Raw genomic sequence first — 22,670 nt, 5'->3', positions numbered from 1 at the left:
CTCAGTTCAAACAAGATAAAAATGTAGCCTCGCCCAGCTGTGGCCTGGTCAGGAGTCTCAGCTGAGCGTCTTAGCGAACGAACGAAACAAAACAAACTGGCCACCGAGTCTCTTTTGTCGAGCCACGCTCCCCTCCCTTCTCCCCAAACACCGAAGCCGAGGACTTTTTTTCGGTTGCTTGTTGCTAAAGCGGCGGCTGCAGGAAGAGGAGGGACCTAGCGGTGCCTGGCTTTTGGCACCACCGGGGGGGGGGGGTGGCCGTCGGAAAAGCTGCTTCATAGCCGTCCCGGACCCTGCCCGCTTCGCTCGCCTTCCCCCTGGCGGGAGTTATTATTGCCTCGTCCTCGCGCCGCAGAGGACGTGAGAGGGAAACAAACACACACTCCTGTCAACATGTCCCAGCCGCAGAAAGACAGGAAAACTCCCGCCAAAGAAGGCAGACCCGTAAGTAACGGCGAGGGCGGAGAGGAAGGCGAGCGAGCGGACGGCCTGGGAGCGAGTCTGTCAGACGAAGCTCCCCTCGGTTTTTGTTTTTTTGTTTTGTTTTGTTTTGTGAGTGTGTTTGCCGCGGGGCAAAAGGCTGAGGCAGAGAAGCAGGCTGGGGGGCTGAGGAATGTGCCCCCCGGCGCCCTGTGGGGCTGACGCAGAAGGAAAGGAGACAAGCGAGAGCAGTGGGTGGGGCAGGGTGGGGCGAGGCGGCGGCAGAGGCACAAGTGAGGGAGCTCTGTACGCGCGCGCGCAAGGTTGGCGCAACTCGCCCGTTGCCCCTTCAGACGCAGCCTCTGAGGGAGAGCGTAGGCCAGGGAGTCTGCCCCACACTCGCCCCCAGGAACATGGCAGTCCTGAGAGAGGGTGACAGTTCCCTTCTTCTTCCTAGTGGGGCGTATTTTGGAGAGGTCCGCCCACCACCAGACGGCTAATGTTCTCGCTCCCGCCCCGGGAAGAGACGCAACGCGTGTCTTATCTGCGCGTCTCGACTCAGGGCTAGAGGTCCGGGCAGAGTTCGGCAGAGTTGCCACCCGCGAGGGATTGTGGGGAGGGAGACTGGCGGCGCGAGTAAGCGGTCTTCCTCCCCGCCGTATCATGGCCGGTGGAGATTAAAGCTCAGGGCGCCTCCCTTAGGCTCTGGGTGTGTGAGGCTCGCTCGGTGACTAACAATTTCTGGACAACTTCCAGAGGGGGTAGCCCTTGTTAGTCTGTTGAGGCGGTGACAATGACTGCATTGTGCCATTAAAAAAACAGGAACAATTCGGTTCCAATCTCTGTTGGAAGGCACTCTGTATGTGCTCAGAGGCATTTGTCATCAGCACATCATGTGTTCCAGGACCAAACACGGGCCCTGAAAATGTGTTGCTGGCTGTAAGCAAGCTTAGTTGGTAGAGCATGAGAGACTTAATCTCAGGGTTGTGGGTTCAAGTCCCACTTTAGGTGAAAGATTCCTGTATTGCAGGGAGTTGGACTAGATGATCCTTGTCGTCCCAACTCTACAAATCTATGGTGGGTGGTGTAAGCAGCTTTCTAGGATCCCTCCAGACCATATGTATTTTGCATTCAAGCACATTCATGAGATTCAGACACCAGTTAAAGAAGATTGAATGTCCCTGTTGTCCTAGTGCAACAAAACTACTTAAAAAAAAGTTTCAGAGGTTAGGAAACTGATAGGGTACTACACTGAACTGAAATGTGTGGAATGATTAACAGGAAGAAATCCTCCACAAGCAAATCAGGGTGGATGTTCATTGTCATGAAACCTCTGCATAAACAAATCAGAATGAATGCTCTATTAAAAAAACCTGGTATAGTCCAAGTGCCACAAAAGTTTTGGGAAAGCAGATTAGGGTGAATGTTCAATAAATAAGTGATCTGGAGGAGTCCCTAAAGCGGGAGAGACAGGAATCCAATCAAAGCCTAAGGAGTTGGGGCAAGAGATTGTCCAGGGCATTTTCTCCAAGAAATAAAGGGATATGAAATGTCTTGGGCAATAACTCTTCACTTTCAAAACAACCAAGGAGACCTTAAAGTTTAGAGCTGCTCCTCCTATAACCAAGGAAGGGCTGTAGCTCAGGGGTAGAACATCTGGCTTTGCATGTAGAACAGGCATAGGCGAACTCGGCCCTCCATATGTTTTGGGACTACAACTCACATCATCCCTAGCTAACAGGACCAGTGGTCAGGGATGATGGGAATTGTAGTCCCAAAACATATGGAGGGCCGAGTTTGGGGAATGCCTGGTTAAGACCCTGAAGAGGTTCTGCCAACAGTGCTGAGCTGCATGGACCAATGGTCTGAGTCAGAGCCTGCTTAGACCATTATTGTTAAGACAAGCCTATTCAGACAAGCTGATGTTCTTCAACCTTTTTTTACCCTTATTTTTAATTATTTTAACATTGTTCTAATGGTCTATTTCTTGTAAACCACCTAGTGGCTTTATTGCAATCAAGTCATACATAAATTCTGTTAAATAACTTTTTTTAATAGAAAAATAAGCAAGGCAGCTGCTTGTGTTTCTGTGGAACAGTAGGTGGCAGCCTGGTGTAGCTCACTTTAATTTGAGACCAGTGTCTAATCTAATGCCACAGCTCAGTCCCGGCCCTTCCCTGTCTGCAATAAAGCCAATCCTCAGCATTCCCCTCTCTGCCAACCTCCCCCTACCGAGTTCTGCAGTTGCCAGCTGGTATGAACTGTCCTTCTCTTTCTCATAATGCCCCCTCCTTTATTTTGTCCATATTATTAATTGCAATGCGCCCTCACCCCATGGGGGGGATAAAGCACTTGGGGACAATGTTGCAGTGAGGTTAAACCCAACCTACTTTAGAGTAAGTGACCTGACCCTTTCCCCTCCAAGAGCATCTGAACGCTATAAAAACCCTCCCTCCACACACTAAAAGCATTTCATTTCATTTAGCCAGAATTTATTGGGGGGGGATTTATGTTAGAGGGGACAGAACCGATCTTTATTTAAGTGTTTTTATTTATTTACTTGATGGGGGGCAGACGCCCCCCACTCCCCTGGCTATGTCCATGCCTCTGGCCATGTGCAGAGTGCCTTTCCTTAGTTCTGGGCTACCAACTACCCCATCCAACTGGGAAGCGGAAGTGGAACAGGGGAAGCTCTCCCTGGTAGTAGTCGGAGAAAAGGACAGAGCCATTTCCTTCCTCCTGAAAGAAATCTTTTTGGGAAGAGGAACAGGAAAAGTTGGGACCTGGCTGCCCACTATGAATTAGGTGAGGGGGCATGAAATCCTACCTCAGGCCATACTCAACATTTACAGTCCACACCATACATGGAAAGCGCCAACCCCAAAATTTCGGGAATGATTTGGTATTCTGGGCCTCTCTGTACTTCTGCTTAGTTTTATTTGGCATCTGTTCCTATGTTTTCTCGCGTTTTATTATGAATAAATAGGGTGTGTGTGTGTGTGTGGTTTGTACTTAGCCCAGGGGCTCAGACAGCAGTGCCAGCCCCCAAAGGAGTCCCACTCCAGGGATGGTTCTTGCCTTCAGGGTACAGAAGGCGAAAAGAGCCCGCCCTTGCTTGGCATGAGTCCAGTCCCGTTCCCCCGAAAAAACCCTATGCACTCCAAGCCCTCTGTGGGTTAACTGTGCACCGCAAAGCCCAAAGAAGCAGCCGCAACGGGCGCAAACACCCCCACCCCCGCCTCGCCCTTTCTGGCGTCACCGCCTGTGGAGGGGCGGGGCCGATGGCAACAAGGACAGGTCACGCCCCCTTTCTCCCCTCCGCCAACCTGCCCCGCCCTAGTAGAGGAAGCAATGCAATCCAGCCACTCGTGGCTGAGTTTGTGAGCGCGCAGTTGGTCTTACTGAAGCTGAAGTTTGGAGGGATCAATCGGAGAGGAGGAAGCAGGAACCCAGGATGGCGTTTGCAAGCTGGTGGTATGCGACGGTAAATAAGAGCGATGGATGTACTGTGATTGTTTGCTGTGGGTTTGTGCTTGTCTTTTCTTTTCCTTTTTGGTCTTCACGCTGCTGCCTGTGTATAGATTTTGTCAGGGAGTGTCAGTCATCATGGGCAATTGTGTAGATAAAGAGTGAATGGAGTGGAAAGCTCAGCTGGAGAGCTTAAGTGCACACCTATGGGCAGGTTACTCCAGGTATGCGTTTCCCCACAGAACAGGAAACTTCACCCACTTATGGTATGCGGAGGAGAGTAGCTGGCCCGTTCTCGCAGGATTCCATTGCAGCATTTTTCGCTTTAAAACGTGGGAAGCTTTTGGAGCGTCACAACAGAGGGAAAGTGGAAGTGGTTTGGAAGACCTGGGGAATAAATCGTTTGTGCATGGTGTTGTTGTTTTTTGGCTTGGAATGTAATAAAGTAGACCATGGACAATTTGTTTAGTAGGCTACAGTACTTCCTCATGCTTGTCAAGAATGATCTGTTGGCACTCATTACATTGGATGGTTTGAGAAAATGACATATGAATCTTTTAGGAAATTATTGGCAGTTTCAGGATTTTTAATGTGTGCTAATATAGTGACAAGTCAGGCTTTAATATTCCTTCTCATTATGGAGACTAAACATACAACCCACAGCTAATTAAAATTAATGACAGGTCTTCTAAGCATGCTGTCCTAAGTACACTTACCTGAGCGTAAATGCCATGGAATTCAGTTGGATGTTCTTCTGAGTAGACATGGTTAGGATTGTAGTGGAACTTTTGTGGCTGTATTATTGCAAAGTTTTTAAGATTTTTTTTTAAAAAAAAATCAGTCCCCCCACCCCACCCTCAGTTAGCAATGTTTCTAATTGGAAAAGGAATTTAATTGGAAAAGGTTCATTTTTCTGATGCTAAAATAACTGTAGTACTGCATTATTGGAAAAGAGTTTAGCATTTCACTAAAAAAAAAAAGTTCCTGGCTTTAAGAGCTTTACTTTTTAATGGTATTTCTGGCTTGAGGGCACCTCCTAAAATAAATCATGACTGTTTGAAGTTTGACAGTTCCCATCACACAAGATCATCTCAAGTAAACCTGCAATTACTTAAAAAAAAAGAAACCAAAACAGCCATCCCTTCAATTTGCTGACCTTGAAAATTCTAGTGGATAGTTGCAAAATTGCAGAAAAGGGGTGGGGGTGGAATAATACACCCTGGGAGATCTGTGGGCAGAAGCAGGTAGCTAAATTCATACAGTGATAGTTATCTGGATCCCAATTGACTGACAGTCTGTCAATGTCTTGATAGAAATGCAGTAGAGCCACTAGACTCAATATAAGGAAACGTGGTGGTATAAATATTCTAAACAAATAGGTAATGCATGGTTACAGGTAGGTAGCCGTGTTGGTCTGGATCGAAGTAAAATAAAATAAATTCCTTCAGTAGCACCTTAAAGACCAACTAAGTTTTTATTTTGGTATGAGCTTTCGTGTGCATGCACACTTCTTCAGATACAGTGAAATGGAAGTTTCCAGGCAATTATGTAGAGAAGGGGTGGGGAGGGGTGGGGATGGGGAGGGGGGATCACTCAGAAGGGTGGTGGAAATGGGTGATTGACTGACTGATAGCTGTTGATGACCGCAAACGACTGCAAATGGTTTTGCATGAAAAAGCAAGGGTTGAGATGGCTGAAGATCGCTTATCATGTATAATGAGATAAGAATCCGATATCTCTGTTCAAACCAGGTCCCTCCATGGTTTTGAGCTTGGTGATAAGTTGCAATTCAGCAACTTCTCTTTCCAGTCTATTTCTGAAATTCTTTTGTAGTAAGACAGCTACTTTGAGATCTTGTATAGAATGTCCTGGGAGATTGAAGTGTTCTCCTACTGGTTTTTCTGTCTTCTGGTTCCTGATGTCAGATTTATGTCCATTTATCCTTTGGCGTAGGGTTTGGCCTGTTTGTCCAATATAGAGAGCTGAAGGGCACTGTTGGCATTTGATGGCATACACAATGTTAGAGGATGAGCAATTAAATAGTCCTGAGATGGTATGTTGGATGTTGTTGGGGCCAGTAATGGTGTTGTCTGGGTGTATGTGGCAGCAAAGTTGGCATCTGGGTTTATTGCAGGCTCTGGTACCAGTGTCCATGTTAAGTCTGGTGGTTGTATTATTGTGGGTGAGGAGTTGTTTAAGATTGGGTGGCTGTCTGTAGGCAATGAAAGGTCTTCCTCCCAGAGCTTGTAATGCATGTAACTGGTTGTGTGCAGCTGCAGGTGAGTTGTGGCCACATGTAAGAGGCTACAGTGGGGATTGGTTTGGTTGGAGAACAAAATATGTGCCCAGCACTGGAACCATAATTGAGAAATAAAAGCAATTGACTGCATTACTCAACACAGATGCTTTTGTAGCACAGTTCTTACTCAGAAGTAAGACCTATTCAATTCCGTTGGGGCTTAATCCCATTTCTGGATCAAGACTGCAGCCCTAACCTCCTTTACCTGGGAGCAAGCCCCAATGAATTCCATAGGACTTACTTGTGAGTAGACATGTTTAGGATTTGATTGCAAGTCCTGCTGATTAAGGTAATTTGGGATTGGACTGCAGATTTAGTAACTTTATCCGATTTCGTGCAAAATATTCAAATACTGATTTCCACAGGATGTTTTTGGGAGGGTTCCCATGACCCACAAGCTATATCTGGCCTATTGCTTAATTTTATCTGGACTTCGGTTTCCATCTTTGGAAACGCAGAATTGGCCAGCTATCTGCTAGCCCAGTTTGTACTTTGAAATCTCTCCTCAGGTCGTAGGTTGGCCAGCCTTCCTCCTGAGAAAGGATGGATTTGAAAGCAGAGACCAGATTGGCTAACAGCTGGCCCAGTGCATGCTTTGAAACATACACCAGGCAGCAACTCAGCATTAGACCGCCTTCCACCTGAAGGGAGCTTTGAAAGAAATCTCTGGTTTATAGCATGGGCATAGCCAAGGTTTTTGCTGGGGAGGGCAGGCTTTTGTTAGGGGGAGGAAAACCTCAGTTAAGTATTTTTATTTAGTGGGGGTCAGCTGCCCCTGCCCCACTCCTTATAGCAGGACTGACCCACACATTCAGTTTGGAATGCACTAAGAGGAAAGAAAAAAGATCCCCCATTGCTAGAGGGAATTGATTAGGATATGCATACTTTTAATTCAATTAATATAAATTTTCTTTCTCAGTGTTTTATCTTAACATCTGAATCAATTAGCTGCTATTAGCAGGTGTAGATGAAAGGTACTTGGTATTCTTAATTAGACTTGGGAATTCAAGTAGAAGTGTAATGAAGCAGCTGTGGATTGTCTTGTACAGATTGTGCTTATGGGCATGTTGATGGTAAGAACCACCCAGGGAGTCTTTGTGCATAAGAGGAGTTGAACCCAATGCCTCTTGTTAGCTCTAAATTCTCCAGGCAAGCACCTGAAGTAAACAATCATCTTTCTTGCATGTTCTGGAATATTATTTTCAGGAAAACAATATAAACTTTGGGCTTCTAGTTTTGCAATCAACATGTCTTTAAATGAAACACAGTACATTTAAATGAATACACAGTACAGTGGTACCGCGGTTTACAAACTTAATCCATTCTGGAAGTCCATTCTTAAACCAAACTGTTCTTAAACCAAGGTGCACTTTGAGGCCTCCTGCTGCCAGTGCCCTTTCACCATTCGGATTCTGTTCTTAGACCAAGGTAAAGTTCTCAAACCAAGACACTTTTTCCAGTTTTGCGGAGTTTGTAAACCAAATCAATCTTAAACCGGACTCTTCTTAAACCGAGGTACCACTGTATTCTCCAAGGTTTGGCACATTGTGACTGGCTTGCTACTGTGCCATAGACCTCCAATCATCCTCTTTATCTCACTTGTTCCTCAGTTATGAGAAATGACATAGCTTGAAAGTTTAGCATCCTAGTATATAGGCGTGCTCTGGTCCATGGGGTAACGAAAGTCAGACACGACTAAACGACTAAACAACAACATGTAAAACAAAGGTCTCTTTAGTCCTAACTGGCTTCCACTGAAAACCAAACATTGTGCCAGCAGTCCATAGGTAAAGGTAAAGGTACCCCTGGCCATTAGGTCCAGTCACAGATGACTCTGGGGTTGCGGTGCTCATCTCGCTTAACTGGCCGAGGGAGTAAGCTGCTTCTGGCGAACCAGAGCAGTGCACGGAAATTCTGTTTACCTTCCTGCTGGAGCAGTACCTATTTATCTACTTGCACTTTGATGTGCTTTCAAATTGCTAGGTGGGCAGGAGTAGGGACCTAGCAATGGGAGCTCACCCCGTCATGGGGATTCGAACCGCCGACCTTCTGATCAGCAAGCCCTAGGCTCTGTGGTTTAGACCACAGGTAAATGAACATTAAAGTGTCTGACCAAGACATCAAATTCAGGTAATCATGGGTGCTCAAGATTGTATTAAGATCTTGTGCCTAAATCTACTTCAGCAGCATAATGTTAATTGCAGGGATGAAATGTAGGCCAGTACAGGGCCATTCCTGCTGGTAGGTAGGGTAGAGTGGCTCTCTCCTGTGGCTGATGCTGTGTGTGTGTGTCACATGGCTGCCCTACACCCTCCCCCAACTAGCCTGTTGTCCTCTAGCATGGTGTAGTATGCTGTCCCATTGCCAATCACATGCAAGTGCAATTGGCACCTCTATACTGAATAAAGACACACCAATGTTGTTTTCATTGAGCAGCAAAATAGTCTTGGGGTGGCCCTGCTGCACATATGGTTTGTGTGTCAAACAACCACACATTCCAACAGGGTTGTGACAGATATTATACACCTGGGCCATTTTGATTGGTTTTAAGTGACTTATTAAATGCAAAAGTGATAAAATGAACAAGATGAGACACACACACACACCCGGGCATAAGCACCCAAACTCTCATGTTTCATATAAAGGAATCTGTGGTTCTCCAGAAGTTGTTATCTCAATGAAAAAGCAGGTGTGTCTTCCTGCATGTTTTGAAGAGGGAAGGCTGCTCAGGTGCCATGAGTGACCTGGTGGAATTTTCTCTTGTGGTTGCAGCATTTCTGGCATCCTATTGTGCAAAGTGCAAGTTACAATTGTTATGTATGTATCTTAATTATTTTGTGAGCTAAGAAAAATATTATCTTGTATTTTTAAATAGCTGTGTGTTATATCCTGGCCAAATAGAAACATTGCATGGCTACATAATGGCAAATGTGTGCTATACCAAATACAGTATCTGAAAATTATTGCTACATATGAGTCAACGAAGGATGCACTCAATCATGAAAAAGTGAATGACTGGCAAAGTTTCTTTGTATTCTACTAAATAGCCCACTAAGATACAAAATTGCCTTTTTGTGCCTTCTGTTAGTTTGCAAGCAACTTTGTAACAGCTGCACATTTAACAGATATTGCTTTTATTTCTTTATTTTATAGTTTTGTAAGCTCCCTTTTGATCCCTCCCTCAAAATTTTCCAATCTATCCACAATTTATTTATTTATTTAAAATATTACTAGGGCTGGAAATAGAGAGAATAAAATATTTTGTTAGGATCCAAGCCAATGTTCTGTAATTAGGCTTCTATGAACAGAAAAAAAAAAACACCATCTATAGGAGTGTATGGGAGAGACATTGATTTCCTCCCGCAGCACTGCTCGTTCTGCTCCAGGGGGTCCCCGAACTCTTTGGAGCAGATTTCTAGGGGGTACAAGTGCCTGAAGGAAGCCTCCCTGCTTCCACTGGCAGGAGCACAATGTGAGCGAAACTCTACTCAGGAAGCTCCTGTCATCAGAAGCAAAAGCAGGATCTCAACCATAGATTTTGTGGAATGAGAAGGCTGTCCATGGACCCGACTTCTGATAAAGATGTTCAGCATTGTGGGTGAGGTAATACTTTATGTACAGTGTCCATTGACATTTGAACTTTCCTTCATCTCTTGATGTGGGACACTTCTCTTTCAACAAACCTTCAAAGCTGAGTTTGTTTTCTCATTTGGCATCCATATTGGATTGCAGTTGTTGTTTTTGTTGTTTTATATTGTCAGTGTTTTATGTGTAAATTGTTTTTTTTTTTGTTCAAGATGCCTCATAGGAAGTGATTTATAAATCTGTTGTTGTTGTTGTTGTTGTTGTTAACATTCCATCACCAGGGAAGTCTTCAGGTGTCTGCTCCAAAGATAATAGAAGTCAATGACAGAAATCTTGAACATGTTCCAAATACATTTTGGCTTCTGTCTTTACGGAAGTCTGTACCTTCCAGTTTATGAGGCTCACCTTGACTGATCAAGGAGTCGGAGCTGACAGGTGTGGCCATGAAAGAACATGCTTTTATGGCATTTCAAGTCTGCTTCATTGAACACTATTGTTCAAGCTTGTGAAGAAAATTGAAAATGCTGTTCACTGGAATGTTGTGTTCAATAGCTTATCCAACTTTAGCCTCTCGGAGTTTTCTTTTGATTTGCTGTGGTTTTACAAGCCAAGAAATTACTTTTACTCCTTAGACTGTTAATAGCTCTCCATTTATTTGGGTATGCTAAGAAAGTGTGGTTCTAGTTATCAGGTACTACTTTGGGTACAGTAATAACATCAAAAGCCAGATAAATGTTGGACTTTGGATTTGTGCCGCCGCCTTTGCATTGATTCTCCACCCAAAGAAAATACAGGTTCACATTTCAAAATTATGTGACTGAATGCAGCACATTACTATAACTGTATGCTGCTCTTTAGATAGAAATCTTACTTACATTGGTGGGAAAGCTGTGTCTACATCTGTGACAATGTATGACTCTTTAGAATTTTTATAGCTGGATCATAGTGATGTAGAATGACTGACTTAGGGCTAGTTCACACAGGCATCTCCAGCAGTTATTGACTGTAGTGTCATGTAATGACTTGGATTTATGAATGAGCCACCACAGACTCATCACCAATAATAGACCCATCACCTAAGGCTCACTCTAAGTGCATTGCTGTCCAATGGAGATAGTTCAGTTGTCTCGTTTAGAGGCATCAAATGCTAACATATCAAGTGGTGTATATGTGAACAAGCATCACAAGATAGTTCCTTAAATGAAAAGCTCTCTAGTGAAGCATGGTGCACTGGAAGAGGAAGTGAATATGTTTCTCACGTAAGAGCCAAAGTAGCATTGTGATTATACTATAAGACTAGTAGACGGAAGACCAAGGTTCAAATACTGGGTCAACCGTGAAGCTTACTGGAGCAGCTTGCCCAAGGTCATGCAATATATTCCACTGATGTAGTGAGGATAAAGCTGTAGGGATCATACAACGTATTGTTCTTGTTGGGTAAATATGCAATAAAACAAGATGTGGGGGTATATAGAAGTAGCAGCAATGGATGGCATAGATCTTGGATATACCAACTGGAATTCTTGGTTGGATGGGTTTGTGTGCGTGCAGAAGATTAAGTATGTTTATGGCATGATTTCACAAAGTTTTAAAAGTGCTAGTTCAAAAGTAAATGCAAATACCTTGTGAAATATTAATACCCAAAATAGTGTGCTTTATAGAGGCGTATACACGCTGCAAGCTATTTCCTCCTTTTAATTAGAGCATTAGGTGCTGGTTTAGCTGATTAGAGAGTTAAGCACATAATTCCTGAAATGTGTGCTTGGCAGTACTGTAAATGCATTCATGCAAGGGGAGATACTATCTCCTGTGGGATGAAGTCTCCATTATATGCACAGGTCAGTGGAAGTGACAATATGTGGTTATACATTTTGTGTTATAGAAATACCGCATCTTATACACTGTATCCTATATCATCCTCAGCACCAGAACAGTTACAGGGCAAATACAGTGCAATTTATTTGCAAGATTGCAAATGGTATACGTGTAAAGTGTACAGTACAATTTTTTTGTAGAACTGCAGTTTGTTGGACTGATATAGTAGATTTACTATGGTAGATTAGTATGATTGTTTTTGCTGTCAGGTAGCCTCCTTATTCACATGAAGCTACATCACAAAAGATGTGCAATGGGGTTGAGCAGCAGCACCTTTCGTTCAGTAGGGATGAAATGAAGTAAAGGTAAAATTTGGGGGAAGATCCAAGGTTGGCAGCAGAGGCCGTGCTGGTGTGCACACACCAGTGGGCTGCTACCAACCTAACTCTTCTTTAATCTTGCTGCCACTGCACCTGTCCCATCCCTCTCCAGGTGGGCAAGCAGCAGTGCCCTCTGGGTCACACGGTGGATGTGCCTGCTTAGTTAGGATGTACATTTCTTGGCAAGCTACGTATGTGCCTGTTGATTATCTTAATGTGTGAGCTGCCTCATACAGGTTAAGAGGACCTTTCAAGTATCCTGGTTGGTTCCATGCCGTATAAGTTGGGAATAAGGAGCCTGAGGTTCTCCAGAAGTTGTTGGGCCTTCAACTTGCATCAGCCTCAATCTGCATGGACAGTGATCAGGGATGATGGGGAGTTGTCGCTCAACAACTTTTGGAGACACACAACTGTCATCATTCCTGACCACTGGCCATGCAGAACTACAATTCCCCATCATCACTGATGTAAGCCTCTAGGGGTCCTGACCAGTGGTTTCTACAGTGCATTCACACCATCCCTGCACTCCTCCCTTTTTGGCACACCATGATTGAATAATTTTAAACTAATTACAGTTTCCTGTTATTTCCCACCTAGGAGACTAGGGGTACCAGGATTTTGAGTGAATTTGGATCTTAAACCAATTCAAAACATAGTGATCATAGGCTTTAGATTCACATGGTATAGAAAGGGATATTTCTCTGCAAGAAATAGAAGTCCAATGTTTTAGTGGGTGTGGAGAGAACTAGGTTTGTACTTCATGGGTCATGGCCAATATCTTGGCTGTATCATTTGTTTGCTTTAATTTACAGTTTGTCTTTGTTTCCTACAGCGTGGGCCTAAAAATGCAAGTGGATCATCGGAAGATAAAAAAGGAGCAGAAGCAGTGGAGGTAATTATAAAGCATTATGTTTTTATTATTAGGATTATGTTACAGTAATGAATTTTAACCAAAATTATTGTGCTATTCAAGGCAGCTAACAAACTCAAAATGAATAAATAATTCCTATTTTCCTGTGTGCAATGACTTTTAATTGCTATTTTAAAAAATGTTTACAGGTGAAGGCTCTCACAGCGCACTGTTCGCTTAGATTTTATGATTTGAAAATAGCAATGAATAATATTGCTTTGTTTGCCATAATTTAGAGGATCAAAGGAGTGATGAAGCACTACATAAATATTTGCAGCCCAATATCTGTAACTGAACCCAGTTGTAATTTCAATAGTGTGAGAAGGAAACAGTGTGGGGGAAAGCGAGGAAGCTGAGAGGTACAACAGAGCAAACTGCTTTGTTTAATGATTCCTACCTAGAGAGCTGTAACAGAATTCTCTCAGTTCAGAAGAGTAGCAATCTGACATTTCAGCCGCACCAGCCATCATGTCACCTAAATCTCTGAGACTTCCTGACTGAATAGCAATTTGCTTAGAATGTGATCTCTTCTGCCTTTCATTAGACAGATGAGTAGATATTGTATTGCCTGAAGAACAAGGGCTGCTGTAATGCATCTCCTCTGACTTTGTCAACTCAATCCTTTCATCGTCTAAGGTTTTTTTCAGCCTACCTGCATAAAGCAGGGTGTTGTGCTGTGTTGAATTCCGAGATCCTGAAGACACAGAAACTGGAAATGCATGAATAACTCTTTATAGACAGTGGGTGGAATTGAACGTAGGGCTATGGCAATCTTTCAGTCAGTGTAAGCATTTTAGCTTGCCGAGCAGAACAGCCCCCCCTTCCTCCTTGCCTTTTCTGAGTGTGCTCCCAACTCCCTGAGCCAATTTGGGGTGTAGGGATGTAGGGATGAAGGGGGAAACCCATTGCACTAGTGGGAAGTCCTTGTGTGGACTTTCGTTGGCAGGACTCATTAGGTGAGTCCAGCGTAGTGGTGCTGTGGGTTAAACCACAGAGCCTAGGGCTTGCTGTTCAGAAGGTTGGTGGTTCGAATCCCTGCAACGGGGTGAGCTCCCATTGCTTGGTCCCAGCTCCTGCCCACCTAGCAGTTCGAAAGCACATCAAAGTGCACGTAGATAAATAGGGACCGCTCTGGCGGGAAGGTAAACGGCGTTTCTGTGCGCTGCTCTGGTTCGCCAGAAGCAGCTTTGTCATACTGGCCACATGACCCAGAAGCTGTGTGCGGACAAATGCCAGCTCCCTCTACCTATAGAGCGAGATGAGCACTGCAACCCCAGAGTCGGACACGACTGGACCTGATGGTCGGGGCCCCTTTACCTTTATGTTTCCAGCTAAGTCATGCTCACAGTAGACCTGCAAGTCCACTGATTTCAATGGGTCAACCCAGTGTATGACTTAGGTGGATATGACTATTATGTTGGCATATCATGGATCAGCCATTGCATTGTATTTTTAAAGAAGAAAATCCTGAGAGCTTAATTATGAAAACAACTTGCATTTCCATTGTATTGAACATACATAAATATAAGAAAGCTATCAAACATTACTACCGTAGGAATCATTATTGGCCCTAATCCAGGGAGGAGAGACAACAGTAAAAGGCTACACAGCCACTGGAGACCTTCCACTCCTTGCTCTAAGATTAGTGTTCTCGGTTCAGGAACGGGCACCTTCAGCATCTTTCTAACTTAGCCATTTCTGCCTACCTTTTCTATCTCCTCATTCTGCACTGTCAAAGTGGAAAATCCACTGATAGGTGATATGTGCACAGAGTAGCAGTAATATATATGCATTGTACCGGTAGGTACTTCCTTTTCTGTATCAAGTTTTGAATGCTTTGCTTTGTACATTGCTTACTTTCAAGGAGGAGTCTGGCGCTATCTACTTGTCTGAATAACATGGGCAGTGCTATGTTTTTGCCTCCCGAACCAATCTTCCTTGCTTCATGCCAACCTTTACTCTTTGATTTGGAAACTGCACAATTTGTGGTTATGGTGGTGGGAGTAAAAGGGCAAAGCAATTCTGGTTGGAACATTTCTATTCCAGGGCCCTTGCTGAAAGGCCAGCATGAGTCTTTCTATTTCAAAAGAAGTTTGTGCCCACTTCTTCTAGGAAGGTGTACATTCATAATATTATTTCTATGCAATTTGCTATTCTCTTAAAATGTCAAACTTTGAATGACTAGCACCCTAAGCTAACATTTACAGGCAGGAGTGCCAGCTTGGCCCTGAGACTGTGCGTGCCCGGGGCTGTGGGTGCCATGCAGTGTGCATGGCCCTGGCGCCAAAATTTCTGGGTGCCCAGTCTCTTCATGGGGAATTTTGTGGGTGCTCAGCATAGCTGCCAAGTTATCCCTTTTTAAAAGGGATTTTCCCTTATGCTGAATTGGCTTTCTCGCGAGAAAAGGGAAAACTTGGCAGCTATGGTGCTCAGGCACCCAGGGCCCCAGGGAGCTGGCACTTATGTTTTCTGGGTTATATATCCATGGCATCACTCTCAGCAGTCTCCTGAACAGGACAAGTGGTTTAGCCTGTATGTTTCACTGGCCTGGCATCTTCCCCTCGTACTCCCAAAATTGGGTAAATTCTACCCCATTACTAAATTTATGATTATGCGGAGTCTGCACCGCCCAAAAATTCATAACAGCACTATAGCAGTTAATATACCACCTTTCAGTAGAATTGCACAGTGGCTTGCATAAGAGATGTCTTTTTGGAGTTAGCATCTGTTGGTTATTGGCCAGTTAGTTTATTCTGTTTATATCCTACCTTTTTCATCCAAGGAACTCAAGGTGGCCTACATGGATCTCTCTCCCCTCATTTAATTCCAACCACCCTGTGTGGTAGGTTAAGCTGAGACTTTGACTGGCCCAAGGTCACCCAGCGTGCTTCATATTGTTGCATCATTCATTCATTCATCCGCCACATCATTAATAGACAGAGTTCCGAAACTGATCATTAACTATAAGATGCTAGGGGGATGGATGCTACATCACTTCTGTGATGCTGTTTGTAGTGTGTTAGATGTTTTTCTGATATATGCAATCTTACAGGGATTTCAGTGCAGCAATGATTTTTATTTTATTTTAAATAATTTATGTAATGTATGGTCCAGCCGATGCTAAGCATTTCTAAGCTGGAAATGACTACCTGCAATGGTTAAAGAGATCATTCATGCCATCTCTACCGTACTGAAAGAGGAGGCCAGGAATGATGTGTTGTCTCCTGTTTCACTTGACTAGAGTAACTTGGAAAATCTCCAATTTAGATTGGGAGCACAAGTCACGGACAAGTGTCAGCTGTTTTTGTTACACTCTTAAACATCATCTGGGACGTTTGATGTTGTTACAGTGTTAGTATATTATTTACCATTCTTGGGAAAAGCTCCAAGCATTGCTGGGTTAAGTAGATTTCTTAAGGCTGTTTCACACTAGGTTTGGATGGAAATTGTTTGGCAGGTATATTATTAATTAATTAATTAATTTCCTCAGCCACTCTGGGTGGCTTACAGCATATCTAAAAACATAAAACATCAAATGTTAAAAACCTCCCAATACAGGGCTGCCTTATTGTTAATTTAATTCACACTGAGGTCCCAGGATGGGTCACAACAGTTTGAAATAGAACATTAAAAACGATTTAAAGCAGCTTACATCCACAAAAATGGGGTGTGTCCTAAAAATATATATCTTGAGGAGACTCTTCATGAGCTAGGGACCAGTGTGAATATCATGGAAATGTTTGGAAAAGGCCAGCTCTGAGTGTTAACTTGACACCCGATGTGAAAAACCACCATCAGCCTGGTCTCATTGACATACTTGAGTTCTTAAATAAGATAGTAACTAAGTGACTCCAAGGTTTTCATGCAGGTTGGAGGAGAGTGGGAGGGAAGGGTTTAAAAAATATTGTGACCAGAGGATAAATTGCATACATGTGTGTCAGCGGCCTGCAGATCTGCTTGCCTGTTTTAATATTAAGATGCTGGAACTTTGACAGAGAAGGGCAATTAATTAATTACATTGGCATCGACTTTTTGCTCCATTCTTAGTTTTCATCTTTCAATCCATCCTGTTTTATTAACATAGGAGAAAATATGTATTTATAATAAAAGGCTAAAAGCAAGGAAAAGCTCCTTGAACTTGATTGTCAAGGCAGTGTTCTGTTTATAGAGCCGGCCCATTTGAGAGCATTTCGGTGCTCCATTCTACACCACACTAAAACTGCCTCTGGTATCAACTATTATTTGCCATTATTTCAGGCATCATTTGCTGATGCAATCATTTCCCCTTAAGATGTATATTGGAAACCCGCTTCCAACCATGGTTTTCAACCCGTCACCAGAAGTCTTTGCTGATTCCCCCCCCCCCTAATTATGACAAACTCTTGGTTAATACTAAAAAGGAAATCGAAAGGGGAGGACACAGCTCATTCACAGTCTTGAATTAAGTTTGTGCATCACCAGTTTAAGCTGACTATATGGAGAGCAGAGCATAAATCTTTGCATCCCTTCCCAGAGCAAGTCTTTATCCAGGATAACAGCAGAGTTGTTATTCAGGAAGGGACATAGCTTAGTGGTAGAGCAGGCACCCCCAAACTTTGGCCCTCCAGATGTTTTGGACTACAATTCCCATCTTCCCTGACCTCTGGTCCTGTTAGCTACTGGTCCTGTTAGCTAGGGATGCCTCTGGTAGAGTGTCTGCTTTCCTCTTTTTTAAAAAAATGATTTTTATTGCTTTTGTTCATTAAACAAATATTCAAATACATAAATAAAATTATTTCATACAAAGAACTGAAAAAGAAAAAAAGATGTGCTGTAAACATTTCATAAATAAAAATATTTAGAAATAAATGTTCCGTCTCGTACCTTATTTGCCTTTCTTTTCTTTCCTATATATTTTTCTTCTAAACTTGTTCTTTCGAACTTGACTTCCTCTTTCCTCTCACTTGGTTTTATTTTTCCAGTTTTCAGTTTTCGGCGCTCTATTCTTTCTTGCCTGTCCTAATCCTACATCATTTTCACATATATCTTTATGACAACGGCTATATATATCCTTGTTGTATTTTCAAATAAGCCTACTGGTGGTTTCAAATTTTACAGTAATCTTTTAAATATTCTACAAATTTATTCCATTCTTTTTGGTACCTTTGCTCTTTTTGATCTCTTAATCTTCGTGTCAGTCTTGCCAACTCTAAATATTCTGTCACTTTCTCCCTCCAATCCTCTACTGTTGGGATTTCTGGTGTCTTCCACCTTTGGGCCAGTATGACTCTTGCGGCCATGGTGGCGTACATAAAAAGGTTTTGGTCCTCTTTTATTTCTCTACCCAGTATGCCCAATAACATTGCTTCCACTTTTTTGGGGAAGGTATAGCGCAATAACCTCTTTAATTCATTATATACTGATTCCCAGAAGACTTTTACCCTATCGCACTGCCACCACATGTGGTAGAAATCCCCATCTTTTTTATTACACTTCCAACATTTTTTACTGTTTGTCTTATATATTTTTGCAAGTTTGTCTGTTTTCCATGCAGAAGGTCCCATGTTCAATCCCTAGTATCTCCTGGTAGGACTGGGAATGTTCTCTCCCTGGAGAGTCACTGTCAGTTGGTGTAGTGATACTTACCTAGAAGGACCAATGGTCTGATTCGGTTTAAGGCAGTTTTCTATGTTCCTATTCATATTCATACTTTCACATGGCACCCAAAGATTGCTAGTGAGTGAATTAAAGTAATTGCACTTTAGTAAAAAGCTGACTGCAGATCAGTACATCATCAACATGGCAAGAAAAATAGCTCTGAAAATAGGATGCAACACCTATCTTTATTGAAGATTTTCCCTACAGCATTAGTGTTTTACTAGTAAATTAATATTTCAATTTTTTTTGTCTTGTAGAAGAAACCTGAAAGTGCTAGCCTTGCCGAATCTCCTAAAACACAAACAAGTGGGACATCTTCCATCAGTAAGGTAACTTGAGTTTTTATAGAACTGCTCGTCATATTCCTGGAAGTATGACCGGCAAATGCTTTACTAATTATCTAATCTTGAATGTTTATGCCGGTGTCATCGGTCTTTAAATTGACTGTGGGTCAATTTAATGCATATTGTTGACAAATTGTTGGAAGCTGCCTTTGGAGGGTTTGGACCTAAAATGTGGCTCATATATATTTTAAATTAATAATATAGGTGAGTGATATATCAGTCAACTGAAACATCAATGAAGTGAGTTGTGATGCCTTGACAATACAGATGTCACCCCTCCCCTACTCCCCACAAAAGGCTGCAGACAAGCTTCTGCTGAAACCAAAAGTAATGTCTCTTAAATTTGCCATAATGATGGTGAAGCAATGGGAGAAGGGCGAGCAAACACCAGAATGGAGATTTTCTGTCAAATTGCCCATGAAACACTAGACAAGACTAAGCGAGTCTTTTTTTTTTAACCCCTTCCAAAACTGTAATGGCTGTCCCTGTGGGGAAATGACAAATTACAGAATGATGTCTGCCATGAGGATTTATGCAAATTCCACCCCAAAATAAAAAGGGTTTTGGACATTTCCTTTAAAAAAATAAATCAAATGTATGTAGCAGGAAAGTGCTTTGATCTATGTCTGTCTGTAATTTGGTAATCTTTGTTGACTCTGGAGGGGGAAAATATGCCTGCAGATTTAATGCATGCATGTCAGGAGAAGAAAAAAATGGTTATAACCATTGCTGATTTCCCAATAGCAAAGTGGCCAGCAGGTTGGGAGACAGCGTGGACTTGGACAGACCCCGAGATGAATCGGGCACCTAGAAAGTGCTTTGACGAAAGCTCCAAATCAGGGTCCAAATGGAATCATGTGGTTGATGCACACCAATATTGCATACATGTATAAAATATCTGAATGAAAACTGCAGGTTTTGCGTTAAATTTTGAGGTGCTATGGTGGGTTCTGGGTATTTCACAGCACTGTGAAGAAATCCTTTGAAAACGTCCTGCATTGAGATAATCATTAAACATGCATTCATGTGCAGCTATGTTTTACCATTGGTTTCCAGCCACAGTTCAAATCTTGGTAAGCCCCCTCCTATGTCGGCTTGCCTGTTCACTAAACTCGAGGAAGGTCATAGTTGAAGCGCTGTTGGGTGGGCCAAGGAATGTGGCTTTCTCAGTGACAGCATTGTAGAATGGTTTGCCCAGTGAGGTTCAAATGGCCTCCTTCCGAGTGTTTTCTTGTAATTCATGAAGACTTTTTTAATTTGCCAGATTGAAGTGATTTTACTGAAGGCTGTGTTCTGTTTTGAGTTTTTATTCTCGCTGAGTTGTGCTCCTCTGATTTTAATTATTGTGAGTTGACTTGGTTGGGAGGGGTTGGTGAAGCAGGCTGGTAATGCAGAGCTGCCACAGTAGCATCACTGCCACTTACCTGGATGGTGTCTGGGCGGGGTGGTGGCAAGGCTGGGGTTACGCGGACGAATTGGTGTCAACACCAGATAGGCACTTTCCTAATGGTTGAGATTTCCAGAAGTTTAGCTGAGCCATTAATGCAGCTTGTTCAGTGTTTATCTATTTCACATATATTGTGTTATAAAATGAAATATTTATTTCTAGAGTGGTGGCAAAATACCCGCAGGAAACTATCATATTGGATATACCTTTTCTGTTATTTTCCACCCTGACTGCTAGCAGCTCTCCAGATTGCGGTTTTTGCCTGCTCTTCTAGCTAAGATTATTTTAAGTGGAATGTCTGGGGTGGACTGTGGAAGCTTCTGCACATGAAGTATGCACTCTGCAAGTGTGCTATGGTTTGTCCCCATCAGTATTTTATGTATATAGTAAAGGAAACCTGAAGCACTACAGCTCCTGTAAGCTGTTCTTGTGTAAGTTTTTAATTTGTTCCCTGGCTCTAACAGTTTTATGTGCAGCAATAAAATATTGTCTGATAAAGAGAAAGTTACATGTTCTATACAGTGCACAATAAAATGGCTTCATTGCTATATAGAATTCAGAAACAACATTTTGAAAATATACAGTGGTACCTTGCAAGATGAATTTTTCGCAAGACGAATGCATCTTGCGATCTGATGGTGACTCGCAAGACGAATTCGTTTTGCGAAAAATTCATCTTGCGAATCGCAGTTTCCCATAGGAATGCATTGAAATTTATTAATGCGTTCCTATGGGCAAAAAAAAAAAATTTCAATGCATTCCTATGGGAAACCGCAATTCGCAAGACGAATTTTTCGCAAAACGAATTGACTCGCGGAACGAATTAAATTTGTCTTGTGAGGCACCACTGTAGTTCTCTTCCTCTCTATATTCTGGATTAAGAGAAATTGCCAAACAAATTTCAATATGCAAATAATTTGTTTTTAAAAAATATTCAGAATAGTTTCAAAAGATATGTGGTACATTGTTGTTGGTGTTTTCATATAACCGTGTTAAGAAATCAAGTGTTAAGAAATCAAGCTAGAAAAAGTCATATTATGAAGAGTTTCAAATATTTTTGTGCCCACAGATTCTTCCTGGTGAATAAACAGGAGCTGTAAAAGGGTTGCCTTAACTGGTTTTTGTAATGCATTTATATGTTATAGAGCAGTCTTCAGACTATATATGCCAGGCACCCCCAAACTCGGCCCTCTAGATGTTTTGGGACTACAACTCCCATCATCCCTAGCTAACAGGACCGGTGGTCAGGGATGATGGGAGTTGTAATCCCAAAACATTTGAAGGGGCAAGTTTGGGGGTGCCTGCTATATGCCTTTCCCAGTTTGGTAAAACAAAATCCCCTGCCAGTAGGTTATTAGTACTCCCACTTCAAGCTTCCTTGTGCCTTTGGTAGCTTTTTAAAAAAAATTCAGAAAATTCAGAAGCCTCAATAAAACTTGGTGGTTCAGTTTTGTCTACTGTCTTCTCTTAACTACAAGCCACATAAGTAAAACACCCACATTTGACTTTGGCTGCTTTGCCTGTTCCATTTTGGCAAAGCTAGCTGCTGCCTGTCCCCACCTTTCTTGTGAGGATCTCTCAAGTTTATTTGAATATTCATAGGAGGTGGAGCAACTGAGCCTGCAGATTGAGTGTGTCTGCTTGTGAGCTGTTCGGATTGGTCATGCCATCTTCACTGGCATGGGTTTGTTCCAGGGGCTGTGTTAAAACTGAAACCATGGCTAGAACGCATACAGACTGAAATAAAAGCAAGCTTGCAATAAGGATCTGGTGTGGTCTGTTGACCTAGAGCTTGGGAAGGAACATACCAGCTGCCTGGAGTGAGTACTGTTTTTCCGGGTTGGTTTTTTTTTTTTTGCTACTGCCGGTACTGCAGTCTTACTGCGTTACATACTTCCTGCTTTCTTTTACTTCTCCAACCCTGCAGTGCTCATTACCGCAGAACATGAACTGCTGAATTAGTTAGTGTTGTGTTTAGTAAGAGGGCTGAAGCATTTTATTTCTGCAGTTGCAGAGTTTACAGCAAGACATAATTATCTTGCTTTGTGTCCATCATTTCTAGCCCTGAGAAGAATAGGCTTTTTTGCAAGGGGCTGCTGATTATCTGGTGTGTTTTTATCAGAAACGTTGTTGTGAAATCAGTGACTTGTAAGATCTTAGCAAAATCTTGAGAGCAAGATCTTCATGGCTATAGATCTAATGATTCATAATCTTTTCTTTATTATAAAAAACCTGAATTGACTGTCATAAGCTCACAATGGTGTCTTGCAAATTTGGTGTGTCATTGCTGACTGTCTATTCAGTGTATATTTGGAACCTGTGTAATTCAGGGTGTGGTGATCTGTACAGGATATCTCTCTCTCTG

At 42.6% G+C, this 22,670-nt stretch overlaps 1 protein-coding gene across 10 annotated transcripts in view; it reads left to right on the top strand.

The window, feature by feature from the left end:
* The first annotated feature begins 220 nt into the window (after positions 1-220).
* The window catches only part of CAST (calpastatin), a 62,054-nt gene continuing 39,604 nt past the window's right edge, over positions 221-22,670 (top strand). Inside the window, exons 1-3 of one of the 10 annotated variants that reach the window (XM_060280184.1) lie at positions 221-444; positions 12,800-12,859; positions 18,772-18,838. In XM_060280184.1, coding sequence (XP_060136167.1) covers positions 12,813-12,859; positions 18,772-18,838 — 114 coding nt within the window. In that variant the 5' untranslated portion in view covers positions 221-444; positions 12,800-12,812. Of the gene's footprint in view, positions 445-2,185; positions 3,905-12,799; positions 12,860-18,771; positions 18,844-21,710; positions 22,126-22,670 lie in introns of those variants that run through there. The other 9 variants (XM_060280181.1, XM_060280183.1, XM_035100172.2 and 6 more) reach the window with 9 other exon arrangements.

This window comes from Zootoca vivipara, chromosome 11, assembly GCF_963506605.1.
Source record: "Zootoca vivipara chromosome 11, rZooViv1.1, whole genome shotgun sequence".
NCBI lineage: Eukaryota > Metazoa > Chordata > Lepidosauria > Squamata > Lacertidae > Zootoca > Zootoca vivipara.
This window is presented reverse-complemented; position numbering and strand designations above follow the sequence as displayed.